Source organism: Colius striatus, chromosome 6 (genome assembly GCF_028858725.1).
Source record: "Colius striatus isolate bColStr4 chromosome 6, bColStr4.1.hap1, whole genome shotgun sequence".
Classification (NCBI taxonomy): domain Eukaryota; kingdom Metazoa; phylum Chordata; class Aves; order Coliiformes; family Coliidae; genus Colius; species Colius striatus.
In genome coordinates, this window is record NC_084764.1 from 44,737,820 (window position 1) to 44,757,955 (window position 20,136).

At 41.9% G+C, this 20,136-nt stretch overlaps 1 protein-coding gene across 1 annotated transcript in view; it reads left to right on the forward strand.

Annotated features, from left to right (window-relative positions):
• Nucleotides 1-20,136, forward strand: part of BEGAIN (brain enriched guanylate kinase associated) — a 151,440-nt gene that overhangs the window by 76,015 nt on the left and 55,289 nt on the right. The window contains exons 3-5 of the mRNA XM_061998405.1: nt 1,535-1,624; nt 13,997-14,158; nt 15,732-15,788. Of these exons, the coding sequence (XP_061854389.1) occupies nt 1,535-1,624; nt 13,997-14,158; nt 15,732-15,788 (309 nt within the window). The remainder of the gene's footprint in view (nt 1-1,534; nt 1,625-13,996; nt 14,159-15,731; nt 15,789-20,136) is intronic.

Consider the following 20,136-nt stretch of genomic DNA (forward strand, 5'->3'; position numbering starts at 1 on the left):
ACTTTGAGAACACCAGAAAAGCTATGAGAGATACATAATCCAAAGTAATACTGACAATTCACTGAAGAACCAACGACACTGAAGCGTTACAGATTGCAGAGGTTTATTCTCACCTCCACTTTCATTTTAAAGCTAATACTACTGTAAATTCATTTGATGACAACACCTAAATCTCTGACCATCTTGATTTTCCTATCATCCCTGGGTCTTCACACACTTAATCCGTGTCTCATACAGAGGAACTTAAATGTTCTCTCTTTATTCAACAAACAACTCTGTGGTACAAATAGAGTAATGTCTTGGAATTCACTTAATGCTTTTCCTCAGAGTGCCTTAAAGAGCATCATCTTGCTGCCAGTAGTTCCTGACATAAAGCCAATCCCAGAGTGAACTTAGAGCAGTGGCAGGACACTCAGCAGAGTTCTCCTTTCCCATAAACACTGAGATTCTCTGTTGCTCTTTGTAGTGCAGTTATTGCTCCTGAAACGTGTCCTGTATTTAAAGATGTGTTTGTGATCCAGAAGGTCTCTCTTTTCCAGTACCCACTAGTAATTGATGGTGAATAGTGGGAGGTAGGATTTGCTACATCTGTAGTGATCTCTCACCACAGGGAAAGCTTACACAAAGCTCTGGTTCATAAATAAGAATGAGGAAAGCCTGATCTTTTATTAAGTATATCCTTCAAGGCATGTTATGTTGCATTTCTGATATTGCAAGGGAGGACAGCAATACTGCAATGAGGTATTCTGTGTATCCAAAGACTGCAGCCCATACTCAGATTTTGCTCAGGGAAAACCACCTTTGACTTGAGTCAGAGTCTGCTTGACTAAGGACTGAACAGAGTGTTTTGAATCTTTGCAGCACTGCTTGATGCTAATGTTGGGCAACAGTTCTCATTATTAATTTGCCTGCTTCGTTGGCCTTCTCCTGGGCTCTGGATCTGCTTTTTGCTGTGTGTTACTCATAGCTCACATTGCTAGTTCAGATTGCTTCTCTTTGTGCTTTTCATTTCTAGCAAATATTTTGCAGCTATTGTTCTGCTGCTGCTAGATGTGCATGGAACCTGGTATGTGGAAGTTGAACCTCAGCCCAGATTTAATTAAAACTGTTAAACATGTTCTCACTATGGTGCTCAGAAGGAATTTTGCTGACCCCCCCTTTCAATGAACCACAAATTCGTTTAATCTGATGTTTTCACAATGCAAAAATATAAGGGCCTGACTCACAAATCTTAAGACCAAATGCTTCTGCAATAAAACAGCTGGGGTAGCATCCATTCACAGCCATCATAAGGTCAATTGTAAATGTTTATCCTGACCCACAATAGTCATACAAGAAGAATCACTCAATGTGTAATGCTCTAACGTCACCTTTTTTTGCAGATTTAATACTGCCTTAAAGTAAGATATCCTAAACAATAACTAGTACCAAATTATGCCATAGCCTACTTCTATGCAGCAACTCTAGCTAGGTTATCACTCTTATGTCTTATGAGCCATACCTAGCCATGGTTTATCCTCTATTCATGCTGCAGGGTACGAAATTCCTGGGTGCCAACCTGCCTATGGCAACCTAGAATTCTCCAGGGCAGGCTCGCAAAATCTTCACCTACTCTCTGGGACAGGTAACTAATAAGTGATGTTTTGTGAAGTTATGCTTTCTTTCTACCTTTCTGATGTCTGTAAATATGTTTCATTTCTTCCTGTCAGTCTGTAGTCTCTCATCGCTCAGTTGCTCCGTGTTTTCTGAACTGAGGGTGTAAGAGTAGATCTGGTGTTTCTGTAACAAGCCTCTAATAATTCTTACTAACATCTATAAAAACTGAGACTTGTTTAAGAAGCTGCAAGAAACCACAGCTGCCTCCCAGTGAATGTTTTTTCTGATGGACTAGTTCTTAGAATACAGATGCTTTGTATTTTATTGTCGATGCCATAGTTACCTGGGTAATTCACCCATCTTCTTTAGCTGCTGGTATGTATATCTTCTCTCTCCCTTATCAGGTTTACATTGATCATTGGTCTCCTGAAGTAAGGGGTTTTCTTAATGCTACAGGCACAGAGATGTTGAAAGGACAGTGAAGTTATGACTGATTCCAGTTTACACTCCCATGAAGACCATTAAATAAGTCTAAATTGTGACTCACTTTTTTCACCTCATGCTTAGACTCTCTTCTACATTTCTCCTCAATATACTCTTTGTTGTTTGACTTTATTTCAGGTGGCAGGTGTGTAGAAGAAATGCCATTCACTGATCATATAGTTTCCAATGATATATGAAGCATTGAGATATATTTCAAAGGAAGAAAATACTTAAATGAAAAATAAAGTCAAGCTAAGCTTTGAATTGCCTTTCTGTAGCCTATCGATTTTCCTTGGGTGATGTGAGTGATTTTTAATCTTGAGGGTGCTGCTAATGTAGGGAAGACAAAGTGACATTCTTTTGGTATTTTTTGGCATGGAGTGAAGAAAAAAAAAGGTCTTGGAAAAGTTGTTTGAATTCCTGTTCTTCAGCTGCATGGGACTCCACACAACCATTCTATTCTTACTTGGGTTTAGATGAGCTTGATGCAAAAAATAGCTTTGTTCTGCTGCTTGTCCTTGTTAAAAGCAGGAGACAGTCAGTGAAATGAAATAGAAACAGTACCTATAAAACTATTTTGCAGAATATTCGACCCTGATCCCAGTTTGATTGAATATTTGGAAGTCTTCTAAAGTGGGAATGAATTCACACAGCCACGGTGTAGTCACTGAGTTTGATCTCACGTGGTGTTTTTAAACGGGTGCCTGTGGGAAAGCTCAGAGTCTTGGGATGATCTTTAGTAGCCTTTCTGTTGGGCTTTCTAAAACAAATCCTCTTTCTCTACCATCACAGTCCACTTGTAGTTCTTAGTTTCAAAAGAGAGTAAGATTACTCTGAAGGAAGACAACGCCACAGTTTATCTCAGCTTAAAATGCACAAACAGAGGATTTATAACATATTTTAAGCATAAAAAGATGTTTCTATTTTAAATATATTTCTATTTTAAATATAAAAAGAAACAACCATTGGAAAATCATTTTCATTTCCTTGCATTTTAAAGTGTCACAAGGATGCCAATTCTTAGGGAGATTTCAGTATTTCCTGAAAGCTCCTTGGTTTCTTTCCTGTTGATTAACTCAAATCTTAATCACACTGTCTCAACATGCCTACATCTGAAAACAATAGGTATGGAAACTTACTTTTCAAGTACACTGAAAAACATCAGCTTGCTGAAAGAACTAAAACAAACTAAAACGTTTGTGAGAATGAAAGATGGAGAGTATGATGACTGTCAGTACTCACAAAATGAGGGCAGATTCTATTGTATCCAGCCTGGTGCATCTTAACCTTTAAAGATCAAGTGAAAAGACAACAAAATCTCAACAAGGTGACTAAAGAGCCAAGTCTCAATTCGTTCAGAATGCTAAAGTAGTTCAGTTATCAAGAAAGAAAAGCCTGTGTGTAAGTAATCCACATCTCAGGGCACAAGAGAAGTATTTTGGAGAGTGTAGTAACGAAGCTGCCCCCTCACTCTGCATCATTCTTTGGGTGCAGGGCAGGTGGAAGCAGAGGGCTCCTGGGTCCCTTCTTAAGAAGCAGGTTGTGTATGTCTTTTCACTTGAATAGTGCAAGAATATTTCAGACGAATACCTGCTGCCTCCTTTGGTCCCTCTACACTTGCAGAGAGCTCCTTCATTTACTGGCTCACTCCAAAAACTACAGAAGAGCTAGTGCCAAGGTGCTAACAGGAGTTTGGAGGAATGCAGCCCTGTTCCCTCTGCTTCCCCACACCCCCACGGAATAAACAGCAGAACAGAGGTTTACACCAGAAAGCCAGTTCAGCCGAGGGAGCAGGACAAAACAGGCTTGACTGAATTAACAAATCATTGGATTGGGATTGGGCTGGATTGTACAAACTGATGGCACAACATGCTGAGCAACAGGGAACTTGCTAGAGGTGAACTCATTTATACTCTTGCGAAGTAGAAGACGTCTCAGTTAATAAGTCCTAAAATAGTGTGCTGGGGTATATAAAACAAGGTAGGGCTTGAAATAATTAGCCAAAGATGACAGATGGCAATTCCTCCCTTGGTTTTTTTTTTCCCTTCTCCTCTTCTGCTGTGTTATCAAGTTGATCAAAGAGCTCAGGATCATTTGTTATTGTAGGGAAACTAAAAATATCTTGAAATATTCAGGCGAAATAAGTTCATTCAGAGAGCAGCCTGCAGCTCTCATTGCTCCTGCTCAACACCTTCTGCATGAGCCTGTGTGTAGTAAGTCAGAATCTGAACCAGAAGCTGAGAATTTGGGTGTGTGCAGGCTAAGGAGTGTTATTTAATCAATGTATTCATTCATTGTATTTAATTGTTTATGTTAACAAACCAGTGATCTACTCTGCTGCCATAAAGTCTTCCAAAAAGCCCCTGGAGCTCACCTCTGTGTCAAGCTGTGATTGGGGAACCACATGATAAAGAACAGAGGCTGCACTAGAACTGACTGTCCCCATGGCTACTGGAAGTGTCTGAGGAGTCAGTATGTGTCTCACTAAGCAACAGCAGCACTATCTCCTGTTCTTTAGTAATAACATCTGACAGGCATTGGTGTTGTTTTAAAGACAAGCACCTATGGATCCAAGTTAGAGGTACAACAGAAACTTCTGTCCTGTAGGACTTCTGTCACAAAAGAAGTTGCACAGAATGCAACTGTGACCAGATATAAATACAAGAAACACCAATCAGTTACTTAAAGAAGGAAATATACACTGCTTATAATGGAACAGAACAGTGGCATCTGCAGTTCCTCCTCCCCCTAGTCCCAGTAGTAATTCTGCCTGACAGATCCCGAAGCCAAAAGAGTATGTTTAATTTTTTCAGCTGCTTAGCATAACCTTTGTGATGGGATGAGCTAAGCCAGCCCACCAAAGCGAGTCCCTTGAGCCAGATGAAGAGGAATTTCAAATCAGAGGAAAGAGAGCGGCATCAAGAAAGGAAGGAGGTAGCTAAGGTGAGAACAGAGACGATAACCTCTGTCAATCAACCCGTGTCTGGGTGTTTTAAACCAAATGAAACAGGAACCAAATTCTTTCCCTACCACTAAAACACATTTCTGTACTAGTCCCCTACCACACCTCCAATGTCAGCCTTTTAATAGGAGGACTAAGATAAATTTCAGCTGGCTTCTGAGCAGTGGATTTCACCCATTCTCATTTCATGTTGTATTACAAATAAACAGCACAGTTCAGGAGGAACCACATTCCTGTTCCAGCACAGCTTGATCCAGATGAATCAGGAAGGGAAACAGAGAAAAGCAGAAGTGAGAAAGGTTTAATAACACAATTAAAATATAACTTTATAAGCTTGTGAGCTGATATGGCAGACTGCTTTCAGTAATTTCCAGAGGGAGTGCTTATCCATGACTACAAACCAAAGCAATCTAGAAGCTGTCCACTCAAAGCTGTAAGGAGAGCTGCTGCAGCTTAAGGCAGCTTGCTCAATCGCCTGGAGAGCTCTCTTTGGCTTCCAAATCATAAATTGAAGTCTACCTCTAATTTTGCTACCTCAATTTCTCAATACCTCACTCTTTTTTTCCCCCACCTTTCTCATCACTGCTTGGTAGTTTGGGATCCCTAGTGAGATGTGATACAGGCTGCCAGGACTCTGCCAGACATTAAAAAGCAGGCAACGTGTGTTCAACAACTTCAAATCACTTCTTGTGTGAGGCAGCCCCCAAATAGCCTTTGTTACAACAAGAAATATTTGTTACAGTCAGTCTTTCTGCTGCATTTCTTACCCTTTCATACCTTGCAACTTTACATTGTAATGTACCATTTCTTCTACCCAAATGTTTCATGCAAATATAGAGGCTGGGCCTCTGAAAAGCCACAAAACAGTGACTGTGACAGGAATGCATCTTCTTGCAGAGTCATGTCAAGAGCAGAGTCTGGAAAGCAAGAAGTCTGAAGATCACCTCATTGCTAGGAATGGTCAGGGCTGTCAAGTCTCTGCTGTCTTGGCCATATGCTGGCTTTGTTACTCTCAGTCAGCCCACAAGAGGATGCTCCCTGAGCTGTTACTCTCAGAGTAGATGCCCATGGGGCTGCTCTTTCGGTCAAGCATTCTTCAAAACCCCTTGTCTCCACTTCACTGGTCAAACTGCACCAGCAGCACCTTCATCTCTACCTGCCACCCTGGGGCTTTGCTTTGTACATGGCTCTGCAATGTTGTCTAAAACTGGAGCAAATTGAGGTTTTGAGCTACTGAAATTCTCCCTGAATGGACTGGTTACACACAGCTTGGAGAGTGAATTCACCAAAATAGGACTGATGGTGTAAGGAGGGAAATGAGCAGTGAAAGGGATGCAAAACTAGGGCAATATAGACACTCATGTCAAAGATACTGAAAAAACATGGTAAGTTTTCCATGTCACATTGAACTCTCTTCTCTCTCAGCTTCACAGACTTGTTTCAGATGTGGTCCAGTGCACTAGGCAACATTTGGACAATGGAGACAATTTGGAGTAGGGAATGAACATGAGCAGAGCCCTCCATTATCATGAGAAAATAAACACCCCATTCCTACCTCTACAGAATGAGTCAGAAAATGTGTGTTCCTCCTTGAATCACATGCTTTGCTTTTTTCTCTTGCAACCCTAGTTTCCACCTGTTCATCCCTTCATTTTCTAGCAACACAGAGAAACAAATTGAACAGAGACAGTCTTTATTCAGACTTCTGTAGCATCCCTTACTGAACCTAATGGTTTGCATTTAAGCCACTGACTCTAAGAGCCTATTTGCTGGAGGTAAAATCAGTCGGCCCCTACAGACCTTAGGAAGACCCTAAGAGGGTCCTTTAGGAGGGAGTTTGGGAATAGGCAGAGATCATAACAGCTTCTGGTCTTTCCACTATTTCACTCTGCTTTACCCACCTTTGAAGCTGGGCACAAAGCTCCTGCTTTTTCCCCGTATGCTGCATTCATTTCTCACAGACAGCTGCTCTGACTATGCTCAGGTATTTAACCTCCAAAGTGTCTCATAAGCAAAAGTGGTCATCTTGGTAATAGGAAAGAGAAACGTATTTTGAAGACTTCAGATCTAAATCAAGTTAGCAGAAGCATTAAATCAGAGCTGGCTCAGTCTCTGTGCAGCCCTGTATCAAGCACAGTGCAGGGCTAGTTAGCACAGCTGCCCGTGCTGAATGGGACACGTCCCAGTTGGAAGTTCACGTTCTTCCATCTCCATGAGGTGCTCTGCACCTTTGATTTCTCAGTGCTCTGTACAGAAATGTGCTCCTGAGATGCAGACCTGGATTCACACTGCTCATTTTGACTTGCCTTTTGCAGTTTTCAGCACACTGGAGGGAATCACAATTGCCTGCTGGAGAAACTTCATTTAAAACAATCAAAACACCTTTAGTGTCTATTTCTGAAAGCTGTAATTTTATTCCTGGTATTGCTATTCACTCCATTCACAGCCTTAGGTTATGGATGGTACATTTAAATAAAGCACAATTTGTATGTCTTTTTTATGAGCATGTTTCAAAACCCTTGCCACGTTCCACTGACAATAATGGCATCCACTTCAGACAACTCAGTGCTGACAGCTGGTCGGCTAAGGGTGTTTTGCATATCGACATGCAACTGAATTTTCCTCTCTTAATCACCTCATATTACAACTAATATTGAATGCTCCTGTATAGATGTGCCTGTGGGCTTCAGATACTTGTTATAGAAGTCACCTCTTCTGCAATAAAAGTCTGGCTGGTCAATATAACCAGAACATAATCCAGTTTTAAGAGATCTCTCCTTTCTCCCTCTTACAAACAAGCCCAGCACATTTAGACCCATTCCCCATACAATATCTCTTGCTTGGTCTGAGTTTTCAATTGTGTGAATTAGGCAAGAATCAGACACTCACATTCTAAATGAAGAAGATACCTTCCCAAGTCCAGCCATACTTTTGTGATTCTCATGCTAAAGGATCTTTCCCACAGCACTTCACACTTCAACTGCAAAACATCTCCTTTTTTTCCCCACCTCCCACACTTCCAAATGACTCTCTTTAATATCTCTGATAAAGCATCCTTCTTCTGTGGTTTAAACTCTGCCAGAATGCCTGGAACCTAAGAAAAGGACTGTGTTACTTGTTTTATGTTATCTGGAACTATCTGAGCTCCACATTTGGATCACCCACACGTTTGTTCTGAAACATATGTCCAGGCCTTCCCTCTCACAATCCAAACCCAGCTTCAGGTTGTTTATTTTGAAAGTGAGTACTGGAAAGAAAATGGAAAGCTTTTAATACTGGGGGAAAAAAACCCAACCAAACCAAACCCAAACCAACTCCACAAGCTACCTGTCTATAGATGTGTGTGTATATTTATCTACAGGAAGGAAAGATCTGCATGCACCGTGACAGGCAAACTGTTCATACTCCAAAGTTTCCAATATTCAGCAAAGTTCTTTGAAAGGAATGGTGAGATTTAGTGGATGTGCTGAATGAAAACAAACCTGACAGACCTTGGTAAAAAACTGCAAGTGTGTGTGAGCCCGAATTTATAGGAAAATGCCTATTGTAGAGTTTGGATATGCCTTTGCTGAGACATTTGTTTGAATACAAAAGAAGCTGCTGAATTAGAACACAAGAACATTGGGATTTGTAGACTGGGCTCCTGGTCTGACCTGCAGCAATGTCATCTATTTCCCCAATAAAACTAATTTCAAGTCTGTGGTTGGAGTCTCAGAATCTGGATCTAGACTTTGTAATTTGAGCATCCTAATTAGATGAGGCAAGCACAAGGTAAGCTACTAAAAGTGCAGACAAGGAGGAGAGCTTTGACATTAGCCTTTTGAAACCATGACCCTGAGCATGTAACACAGAATCAAAACTTGATTAACCTAGAAATGCAATTACTGCTTCATCAAAGATCTTTCATTCATCTAGAAAACACTTAAACTTCATTTCCCAACAACTACTAATCCAAAAAACATTGTTAAGGGGTCAGATTCAATGACACAACTATTGTTTCAAAGCTATAGCACCTAAGCCAAGGTTTGGGTGCATTTCTTGCAGCATGACCACTCTGGGCAGCGTGTAGATCTGGTGTGACTCATGTCAGCAGCAGAGCTGAGCTGGAATAAGAGATCCTCCATGGATCAGATTGTGCTGCTGAAGCCAAAAATGCCTGGTACCCCCAAGATCAAGCTAGCAATCAAGTCCTGCTCCACTGAGTAGCATCACAGTTCCTATGCTGAGGACCTGTTGGTATCTCTCTAGCCACAAACATCCCCACAGCTCTCTTTCCCCAGCTTGTTGCTCCCTGGGGTGTGAGTTGCACGTCAGGAAGAAGTCCCACAGGGTCCTATCTGGTTAACTGCCCTCATCTCTGTGATAATAGACTCCATCCAATGATCAGAAACCAAGGATATGGCTGTTTGCTCTGCTTGAGCCAAACAGGCCATCTCTTTGCAGCAGCCTCACACTGTTGGGAAAGTACTTCCAGAAAAGCAAGTGCACAATGTCTCCAGGCTCTCTGGCTGCCCACCACATCACTGCTCCTGGCTGTCATCAGTGGCCTAAGTCAGCACAGCGTGGCTGGGCTCACAGGTGCTCTGCTTCTGTGCAGGGCTGACTCGTTTTGACCTTTTCCTACGTAAAAACCCCACAGAGTGGATGCAGAAAAGATACTTTTGGAAATTCTGTTCCAGAATATGTTTTTAAGATTTCCCTCAGTGCTCCCAAAGTCCTGATCCTATGCAGCCCTGGTTTAGAGTGTGACACACCACAGGCACAAAACAGCTCAGATAAACACTTTAAAAGCATTAAGTCTTCTTTTTTTTAAGGGCTTCCACGCAATCTAAGCAAACAAGAAAGGGAATGCTATTACCTCATCTCTTACACACAGTAATGAGTCAGGAAGAGGGGGAGTTAGCTGATGAGATGCAGTTGTCTATGTCTGAGCTACTTGACTAGACTCCCTTTGTAATGAACGGAAATGGGTTCTGTTTCACTCCCCAGAAATGAGAATCTTCACTATGTTTTTTCAGTATCTTTGACATGAGTGTCTATATTGCCCTAGTTTTGCATCCCTTTCACTGCTCATTTCCCTCCTTACACCATCAGTCCTATTTTGGTGAATTCACTCTCCAAGCTGTGTGTAACCAGTCCATTCAGGGAGAATTTCAGCAGCTCAAAACCCCAATTTGCTCCAGTTTTAAACAACATTGCAGAGCCATGTACAAAGCAAAGCCCCAGGGTGGCAGGTAGAGATGAAAGAGCTGCTGGTGCAGTTTGACCAGTGAAGTGGAGACAAGGGGTTTTGAAGAATGCTTGACCAAAAGAGCAGCCCCATGGGCATCTACTCTGAGAGAGTAACAGCTCAGGGAGCATCCTCTTGTGGGCTGTCTGAGAGTAACGAGCTCTAGAAATCCTCCAAGCTTCAGGCAGTTTGAACAACTTGGCATGCCAGCACTCCTCTGTCATCAGGCCATCTGCCAGGCAGATGAGCTGGCAGAAGATCAGACAGGTACAATGAAAACCTGCCTGATTTACAGCACACCTTCCTCAGAACAGGCCGTTGCCACGTGGCATCTCAGCTTTGCACCTCTACGGTGCAAATATGTTCACCTGGATCTTCTCCAGCCAACGAATCCTGACCAATGGCTGCAGGCTGAGATAGGCTCACATCCTTCTCCATTGTTCTCATTGACCTGTGCACCCTTCCCTGGGGCTGAAGATGTGCAGAGTGGCACCAATGCTCAGCATAACATAAAGGCTGGCAAGAACATCTAGAGAAAAACATCCCCATTTTGACCACTGACTGCCTGTTGTGGAGCACTGCCTGAGGGAAGAGACTTTCAAAGCCCCTGGCAAGAGGCAATTCCAGAATCCAAAACTGGCAATTACTGGCAGCCTTACAAAGTTTGTGGGCACAGATTTTTGTGCCAATATATTTTTTCCTGTCTTTTTAATACCTTTAGGAATATAAACAGGGCTAATTGGTGAAAATACTACTTTGGAATGTCTGAAGACTTGCTTTTTATAAACCTTTAACATGGTTTCCCTTGAGAGGCTTTCTTTCACCAGTCTGCATAGTTAACATTGTACTTATTGCCTTTGTTTTTAGAGAAATACTTTAATGGAGCAAAAAGGGTAGTGACTTGCAAACCACTGGTTAGCACAGGAGTGTGACTTCAGAGCTCATTGGAAGAAGCAGAGAACCCCTTATGTAAAAATCCCAAGATTTTCCCAGAAGTCACATTTTGAAGCCCAGGTTTCTCCACATAGGTCTAAGCCACAGATTCCTGCAGGAGCAACTTTGAAGAGTCAAGCGATTTGTTCCCACCTAATCTTTACACAGATGAGACCCAAAGCAAGAAGTTATCTACATGATAAAGCAGAAGGCAAAGTTATTGGAGGCTATTAACTTCCCTCCTTGTCCTTTTTTGTTAAGCAGTCTCCAGCTACTACTGACTTAAATTCCCCCATCATTGCCATACTGTTTGTACCCTCAGAGCCCTTTTATGTCAGAGAGGTCAAAGTCTTCCTTTGGCCAAAACTCCCCAGTGCAGCAGCATGTTGCAACCTCTCTTGGTCTTGCTCAACTTGCATTAACTGCTTTTGCCCAGCACAGAGCAACAGCCTGGGCATTTTTATCCAAAACCATAGCTGGAGGACTTCTTGTCTGCTTTTTTTACAGATCCTAGTGGGTAGGGTTTTAGAGCAGTAAAAGACTTGAGATCAAATAGCTTTTCACTCCAAAGAGTTTTGACATTCTAATTCCCACTTCACAGAAGAAAATCCCAGTTGCCAAGGCTACAGGAAGAAAAACTGACCACTCTTCTTCCCCAAGATGGGTAGATGAGGAGCAAGAACAAGCCAGATGCAAAGGAATTGAAAGGCAGTGTGAGGTGGTACGGATGAGGACACGAGGAAACGAGCAGCATGGGTTCAGATTCTCTCTTCCCCAATTAATTTGCAGGTTTTATTCACCAAGTGAAACATAAAATCTAAATTATTACATTTACTGGAGCTGCATTAAATGTCTGAATTAGAAGATATTATTTTAAGAGAATACAAGTGGTAATCTAACTGCAACCATGCAATATGGTAATTGAAATAGAGCACTGTGTTGGCAAAACATTAGACTGCTTCCTAGCTGTAAGCTGCATGGATCAAGTAAGCAGCAACTGTAAAGCTTTTGCATTAACTTACTGAAGCTCATACAGCAGCTTGTAGGGAAGGCAGTCACACTGAAGACAGCTCAGATAAAGATTTCTTGAAGAATGGCATGCTTTTCCCAACTCTCTTGTCTAATTAAAGACCCAAAACATTATTCTGCTGAAGCTGATGGCAGGCAGAACTCACTTGACATGAGAAGGAGTCCAGGTCTGACATTAGTTTATGAAGGAGTATTTTTATCATATGATTAAAACCAAGCAAGGCAGTTCACAAGGCATCACATGGTAGCACTTTGGTCCCTAGATGATGGCAAACTCCGGTTCTGTAATGCCTCAGAGGTCTCACCTGAAGCCAAGAGATAGCTCAACAGTGAGGTTGAGTAACAGTATCAGAATCAAGTTGCAGTCACCTCCAGAGACACCAGCTCTGACTGGAACTCCAACCTGCTGTGCAACTGGCAAACATGTTAGAATCATAGAATCACAGAATGGTAGGGGTTGGAAGGGACCTTTAGAGATTGTCTAGTCCAACCCCCCTGCAGAAGCAGGGTCACCTAGATCAGGTCACACAGGAACGTGTCCAGGTGGGTCTTGAAGCCCTCCAAGGAAGGAGCCTCCACAACCCCTCTGGGCAGCCTGTGCCAGGGCTCCCTCACTGAAACACTGAAACAATTTTTCTTATGTTTAAATGGAACTGTTTGTGTTCCAGCTTCATCCCATCACCCCTTGTCCTGTTGCTGGCTACTACAGAAAAAAGGGATGTCCCAACCTCCTGACACCCACCCTTTAGACATTTGTAAATGTTAAGAAGATCTCCCCTCAGTCTCCTCTTTTCTTTTTCCTCAGCAGACTGAGGAATATACAATCTAAATAGAAAAGGACAGAAGAGCTCCACTGTGCAGATAAGAACCGAGGCAAGTGCAGCCTGGCTCTCCTGAAGTCACACAGTTGTGCTTCAGTAAAGCAAGGGAAGGCTCACAAGGTTCTTTACTACAAATCCAGATACTGTTAGGGTCCAGATGGCCCTTCAGCCCTCAATGTTATTTTTTTCTTGAATCTGCTGGCTTTATGCTATTTATGTCATCACTAAAACAAGGAGAAAATAATGAAGTTAAAAATCTCCTCTCTCCAAATTTTAATGCCTGCTGCTTTGTTTTGTCAAAGAATGCAACTGAAGCTAGCATACAAGCAGGGTGAAAGCTCTTTAGTAGTGGAAGAACTGTGAAAAATGAGGGATCACTCCTGTGGCTGGGGAGTCTTTGCTCCCACGTGAGTAGGAAAATGGAGAAAGAGCTGTAACTTGAAATTTGCTGTAATATTGATTACCATTCTCCAGATGCAATGCTGGACAGTAGTAGCTGTATGTCCAGGGACTGAAGTGGAAATTGAATCAAATAAGACAAAACTTGGATTATTGGCAAGGAAATGTCTTTGCACAGTTTATTTCAAGTTGCTGCTCTGTAGAGATGTGCTACTTCAGTCACAGTATGTCGAGATAAACTCAGAATGAAAGGTCCTGTGTGAAACCAAACTCCAGACTGTGTTTTGTATTTCACTGAGAATTCTTTAACAAAATATTCCATTCTGGCTAATAAGAAATTAGTGATGAATGCACTGGAAGGGACAGATGGGAAGACAGTCAACTGTCTAAATCAGAAGGTTTTCAAAGTGCAGTAAACAAATTATTAAGCACAATTCTCTGGCTTAGTGCCAACCTATACTCTAGGGAATCGGTCAAAGAGTGGATCATGAAAAGCTTTTCAGGAGCAGCTAAATTCTACAGCTGTGGTCTTTGTTTTTCTAGTACTTTGCAAGAGCAGAAGGGGGAATTACGAAAGCGTCTGTCGTACACTACCCATAAGCTGGAAATGCTCGAAACGGAGTTTGATTCTACACGTCAGTACCTTGAAATAGAACTGAGACGTGCTCAGGAGGAACTTGAAAAAGTCACTGAAAAACTGAGAAGGTTAGTAACTCATTTCTTGCAAATAGACAGTTCCTAGGAATTTGCAAGTGACCATGTTAAAGAGATATGTGAGTGAAAGTAGAAGCGTACAGTGCCAACCACACAGCATTTGTTGTTTATTGGTTATGCATTGTGTTTCCACATTGGATGTATTTTTCACATGTCTGAATATAAATTACACACCACAAGGAGTTATTGACATGTGATATGTAAGATGCTTTTGTACTGAAAGCCAACATGCAAGTAGAAATATACCTATATAGGTGCATTTATGGCATTGCTTATGTGTAAACGTACACGTGGGCTAGCACCATCTTGTGTTCCACATACAAAAGTTATGAGCACACTACAAATATATTCTTATACTGTATACATACAGAGAAATGTTTGATAATGACTTTGGATATTTTCTGCTGTTACTCTCAGTTGCACTGCTACAAGAGAATAAAACCTGGCCCTCCATCACTTAAAGCTGATACTGTGCTCAAATCATATCATGACATTTCACACCATGCCATAGCAAATCACTCAATTTTCAGTCCCAAGTAGAATGGAATGATACTGACAAATTGTTGAAGCTGTGGTATAGTACTAAAACAAATCAGGGGCCTAGTTAGTGTTAATGACAAATCATAAGAGCCATCCATTCCTGACACTCCTGGCACTAAAATGTTCACAACCTGGCTTTAAATTTCTCAATGAATCTTGACATCTATTTTTTCATTTGTTTGCAAAACATCTGAACCTACAATTATCCATTGATGCAGGAAAGGATTTGCATTGCTTGTGAGGACTTTCCTAAACTGACACAGACAACTGAGCTGTTTGATTTAGTTCATTGGATGAGTCAAAACAAAACTCAGAAGGAATCATTCCAGGGCTATACCCAAAGAAATAATTTTCCTTGCTTGCAAAGGGCAAAAACCAAACCAAAAGAAAGAAATCACCAACAGACTGAGTCAACCAAACTATTTAATGTGAATTTTAAACAAAATGAGGCTGTAAGAGCTCAAATGATGAAACATATTAGTGTGGTCTCATAAATTAAGTGCTTCCTGACCTGGGGAGGCTGCTTAGGACAATGCCAAAATAAGCAGGTGTCACGATAATCTTGACATCTACACACATCTATCAAGAGCAGTCTGGAGATTCTCCACATAGTTTTCTTCCCAACAATATTGTTTCTATTACTTCACTTACAGCAAAGCTATTGAAAGTAATTTCTCTCCTGACATACGTTTTCTCTGGTACATTACAGGACAGGGAACACTGGTGATCTTTTCTGTTGAGGCACTATCTCAGACACAGCTCACATAAATCAGAAGAGGGGCCAACTATCCCCCTTCTGCTAAAACAAAGAGGCTTCCTAGTCAGTAGGAAGCCACTTATCAACCTCACTGGACACTGGTGAGCTAAACACTCTTCAAAACTAAGGCCAAGCAGTCATTGTTTGCTCATGGCAAAGTTTATCACTCATACCCAACTGTCAGACTAGCAGAGTTGACTTTCCAACATTCTAATGGAACGTTGTACCATATTATGAAGAAAACTTACACTAAAAATTATGTTTCAGGCAGGTGATTACTCCCCCGAAGACATTTCATATTGGAAGCCCAAAATATTTTACAAGGTGAGCTTTAAAAATGTTTCTATTGAGAATAGCAAGGCACCCTGCAAGTTGAACAACTATATTCCTCAACCTGGAGAAGGATAATGTCTGAAACAAAAACTGTCATCCAAAAGCGTGTCAGCAACATGTCACAGTGGAAAATCAGGGAGAGAAAAACAAGGGACTGGAATTAGCTTCAATAGTGTGTCTCTTGCTTGATTCACTGCACAGGGAGAGAAATTCAACTCCCTGCTAATAAATCAGCCCTGTGTAACAAGATCCCACTTGGGTACTAGAGAACTTTTCTGTTATTAAACTTGTAAAGAGCAGAATTTATCTGAATGGCCAGCCTTTGCTATTCATTTCTGAAAGCCTTTCTTGTCTAAATTCATCCAGATTACCTGTATTGCTGCCAGGCTTCTCCTCTCTTACCCAAGCAAGAAGGCCACTTATGGGGCTCAATGACCTAGTTGCATGGGACTTTGGGCAACTTGTTCTAGTGGAAGACGTCCCTGCCCATGGCAGGTGGCTTGGAATTACATGATTTTTAAGGTCCCTTCCAGCCCAAACCATTCTGTAATTCTATGATGTTTTTTACCTCTCTACAAACATTTAGGGGTGGCCTTTTGTTTTTTTCCCAGTGGGAGTAAAAGCAGAGTAGTGCTGAGCAGGTTTGAAAATACTAACTTTAAAGCACAGGTTCAACTGTGAAAAGTGAACTAAGAGGTTGGGGGTTTCATACACCTCACAGTGGTCCCCTTTGTGATGTGGTCAGCATGGCTCGTGTAAGTTTAAGAGATGATTAAACTGGCACCAAAACTCACTCCTCCTTGAGACCTTACCCTGGGTAACGACTTGGCAAGGTCACCATCCCAGCTTCTATGAGAGGAGTTACTTTAAGACACAAGAAATAAACCCATAGAAGCACATGTTTAGCACTGAGTTTAGCCTCCCACTACATAATGGTTTCACCAAAAGCAAGACATTTCCCAGACCAAAAGGGTATTCTGAACAGGAATGCTGTAGCTGTGCCAGCTTTGGAATAAATGGGGGAGAAGAGTGTTGTGCTTTCATCTGGAAGTCAGTGCAACTTGTGACAACAGAGAGGGAAAAGGTTTTTTGAAGAAGTTCCCGTGTTAACAGCCACTCTTCAAAACTAAAGTGCACTGAGTGAAATTCTCTTCTTTAGAGAAAGCCAGCCCAAGCCTGTGTTTTGCTTTAGCTATGGACAGAAACCTTTGCAGACTTGCTCTTTAGTGGTAATTTACAGTCTCAGAGAGGAGTGAGTGTGTTGTCTGCTGGGTTACAGCACAGACACCTAACGCTCAATATGATCCAAATCTGTTTCATTAGGTCCTAATTCAGCTAATTATATAGACATGCATTCAATGCAGGCACAAATGTGCACCTGAAGCCACGTGGATGTCACCCAGAAACATGAATAGCACAAAAAGCCATCAGAAAAAACTAAAGGAAGTTATCAATTCACACGAGTTTACCCCTACAGCAGTTTCACAGGGCAGTGGAGCTGGCCTGTTCTTCACTTTATATCCAAAGAAGCTGGATTTACATCAAAATGTCCCTCACAACCTATCTGGATAGACTTTTTTTCCTGCAAACAGGGTTACCATTTGCTCATCTGATCACTTTCAAATTGCAATGATTTTCCCAAATCCCCCTTTATCGTACAGCATTGCCCAAAGATTGATTTGATTATTCTGTTCCTCTTTTATCCCCTTAACACTTTCTTCCATATATTTCTGGGTCCATTTGTCTCCTTGCCACCCACATTTGCTGACACTTCTTTTGGCACAGTGGACGTAAAACTTGGGGTTTATGCATATATGTGCATGTGTATGTGCTTGTGTGTGTGTGCACGTGTTTGTATTCATTCTGACTACTTTTGCATACTGTTCTCAATAGAAACACTTCAAAGCTCAGCTTCCTACTGACTGTGGATTCTTTATATTGGATTTGATTTCCCTGGGAGGTGCTCAGTTTATTCAGTGCAGAGCTGATGTGTTAGAGAACTCGTGTTTGTGGGATCCTTCCTCATAAAAAACACAGCAGAGCCACATCTTATGGGCAAAGACAAAACAGGTTACAAGCAGCGAAGCAGATTGGGATAAGCTCTCACATAACCCCTCTACCATCTATGGTATGGAAGCGTCACCATCCAAGAACAATTATATTCATAATAAACAACCTTCCAGTCATCCATACCAAGAGAAAACAGAGGCTAAAGAGAAAACCCAGTGATGCACTGACACTACCTTAAGCCAAATATCCAAGTAGCAATTACTGATGCTTTTATTCAGGGTCTCAAAGTTACAGAAGGGAACCTTCAGGGTCTCACTTGAGCTCTCCACATATGTCTATACCACTTTACAGACAGAGGTACAGAGATAACTGAGCTGCAAAGGCCTTGAGCCAGTATCCTTGCCTGTTTTCTGTCAGGAATTTATGCAGATGCTTTTGAACCCATGCAAACTTTTAGGAGGCTGCAGGTGCTAAAAGTTGTCACCAGCTTTACACTACCTCTACTTGAGCCACCAGCTGCTTGGGTGCAAAGCAAGTTTAACCTGTTCTATTTTGCTTTACTAGAGAAAAACTGTGTGCCATGACAGAGAAGATAGTAGAGCACTGTGGTTTCAGCCAGCAGACCCCATTTTCTTTTCCTAAATCATTGCTCCCCATACAATGCCACACAGCCTTACCAGCAAACACTTTGTGCAGGCAAAGTCAGCTTAAGCCTCCTTGCTTCCACTGCTTTAGAGAATCATAGAATCATTTTGGTTGGAAAAGATCTTTAATGATCCTCTCTGCCTTCTCCTCTGCCATGAAAAGCTGAGTACAGGATACCCTGAGATTTCTCTCTCATATATTGACAGCTAAATAGCTGTGAAAATCCCAAATATACCTAAAGCTGCACAAATAAATCTCTCTATAGAGGCTTAGTGGAAAATGCTGTGTCTAACAGGAACATGGACAATGCAGAGAGCCATAAACTACACTCAATCCTTTAAGTCACCTGCACATTTACACAATGGCACTGTAAGAACTGGTGAGTAATGACCAAGCCATAGGTTATTCCACAGCCCATCTACATCACCAGCTTAGCAAATATCTTTTGCCACAGAGCCTCCTTACAGGGAGGAAATGGATGCTCAGCAGCTCTGTAAAACACACATGATGCTGAAACTTCCCCCAGGCTCACGATGCATGTTTAAAGTGAGCCCTACCTGCCTCCTGAGGGGCACCAAGAGCCACTGGCCTGCCCTTGAAGGTAGCATTTTGATCTTTTAACTGGAAGTAAAATCTCCATGGCAACAGAAGGGGGAGAGCCCTGAACCATCACATCGCTTCACTGCCAGGAAGGGGCAGGCTGGACCCTTCGATTCCCAGCCCTGGTATGGCTCGAATGCAGGTCTTTGTTCCGCTTTCCACAGACACTCCTAACCATCAAATGAGCCAAAGAGACTTCTTTAATCCAGGTCCCTTCCTGATCATGGAAGCTACATCCAGACCCAGGCTTTGAAGAAGTGGCTTTACACTGAATAAGTGTACATCACCTCCGAGTTCACCCTTACAGAGAACACACTTGTACATTACCTAAAACCATTTCACAGCTGAAAATGCCTTGACTTATTGATCTAAGATTCTCAGTGCAAACATATAGATGTATTCAGACAAACCTTTCACAGCTGAGCTTCTCACATTTGCTTCATATTTGCTGTACATCCTGATGAGGTGATACGTACAAACACGAACAAGGACCTACTCTCCTTGCTTCTGTGAAGAGAATGGCATTGCTGTTACTAAAATAGTGATGTTTTCCCCACAGATTTAACAGCTTGTTTATTACAATACCAAGGTTGCCACCTAAGTAACCCAGAGATGTACAGACTGGAAGATTTCTTTGGTGTATCGCTCTGGAATACGCAGGGAAAGCTCATTTAGTGAACCCATTCCCTCAGCGCTGATATAAACACCCACCTTTCCCAGGCTAAGCTAGCTAAAGGGATTTCCTGAAGAAAGAGCATGTGTTTAGCTCTAGAGAACAGGCAATTCCTTGAACTTGTGTCAAAAGAAGGGGTATTGTCTACTAAGTCACCTGGTGAGGCCTTTTTGCTACAGTCGTTAGGCTTCTGCTGCAATTCTCCTATTGAGAGCTCCATGATTCTTTTCTATAGTGTCTAAGCATACAGCTCAAGCTTCCTCTCTACCAAGTCAGCCCTGAGCCTGATGTAAAGCTACCACCTCTTTGTGCCAGTTCTGATGCTGCAATGCATGTCTTCACACAAGTGCAGAACAGCAAACATGTTTTCACTTCCTTCTGATAGATATGAAGAAGCAAACATGTCAAGTT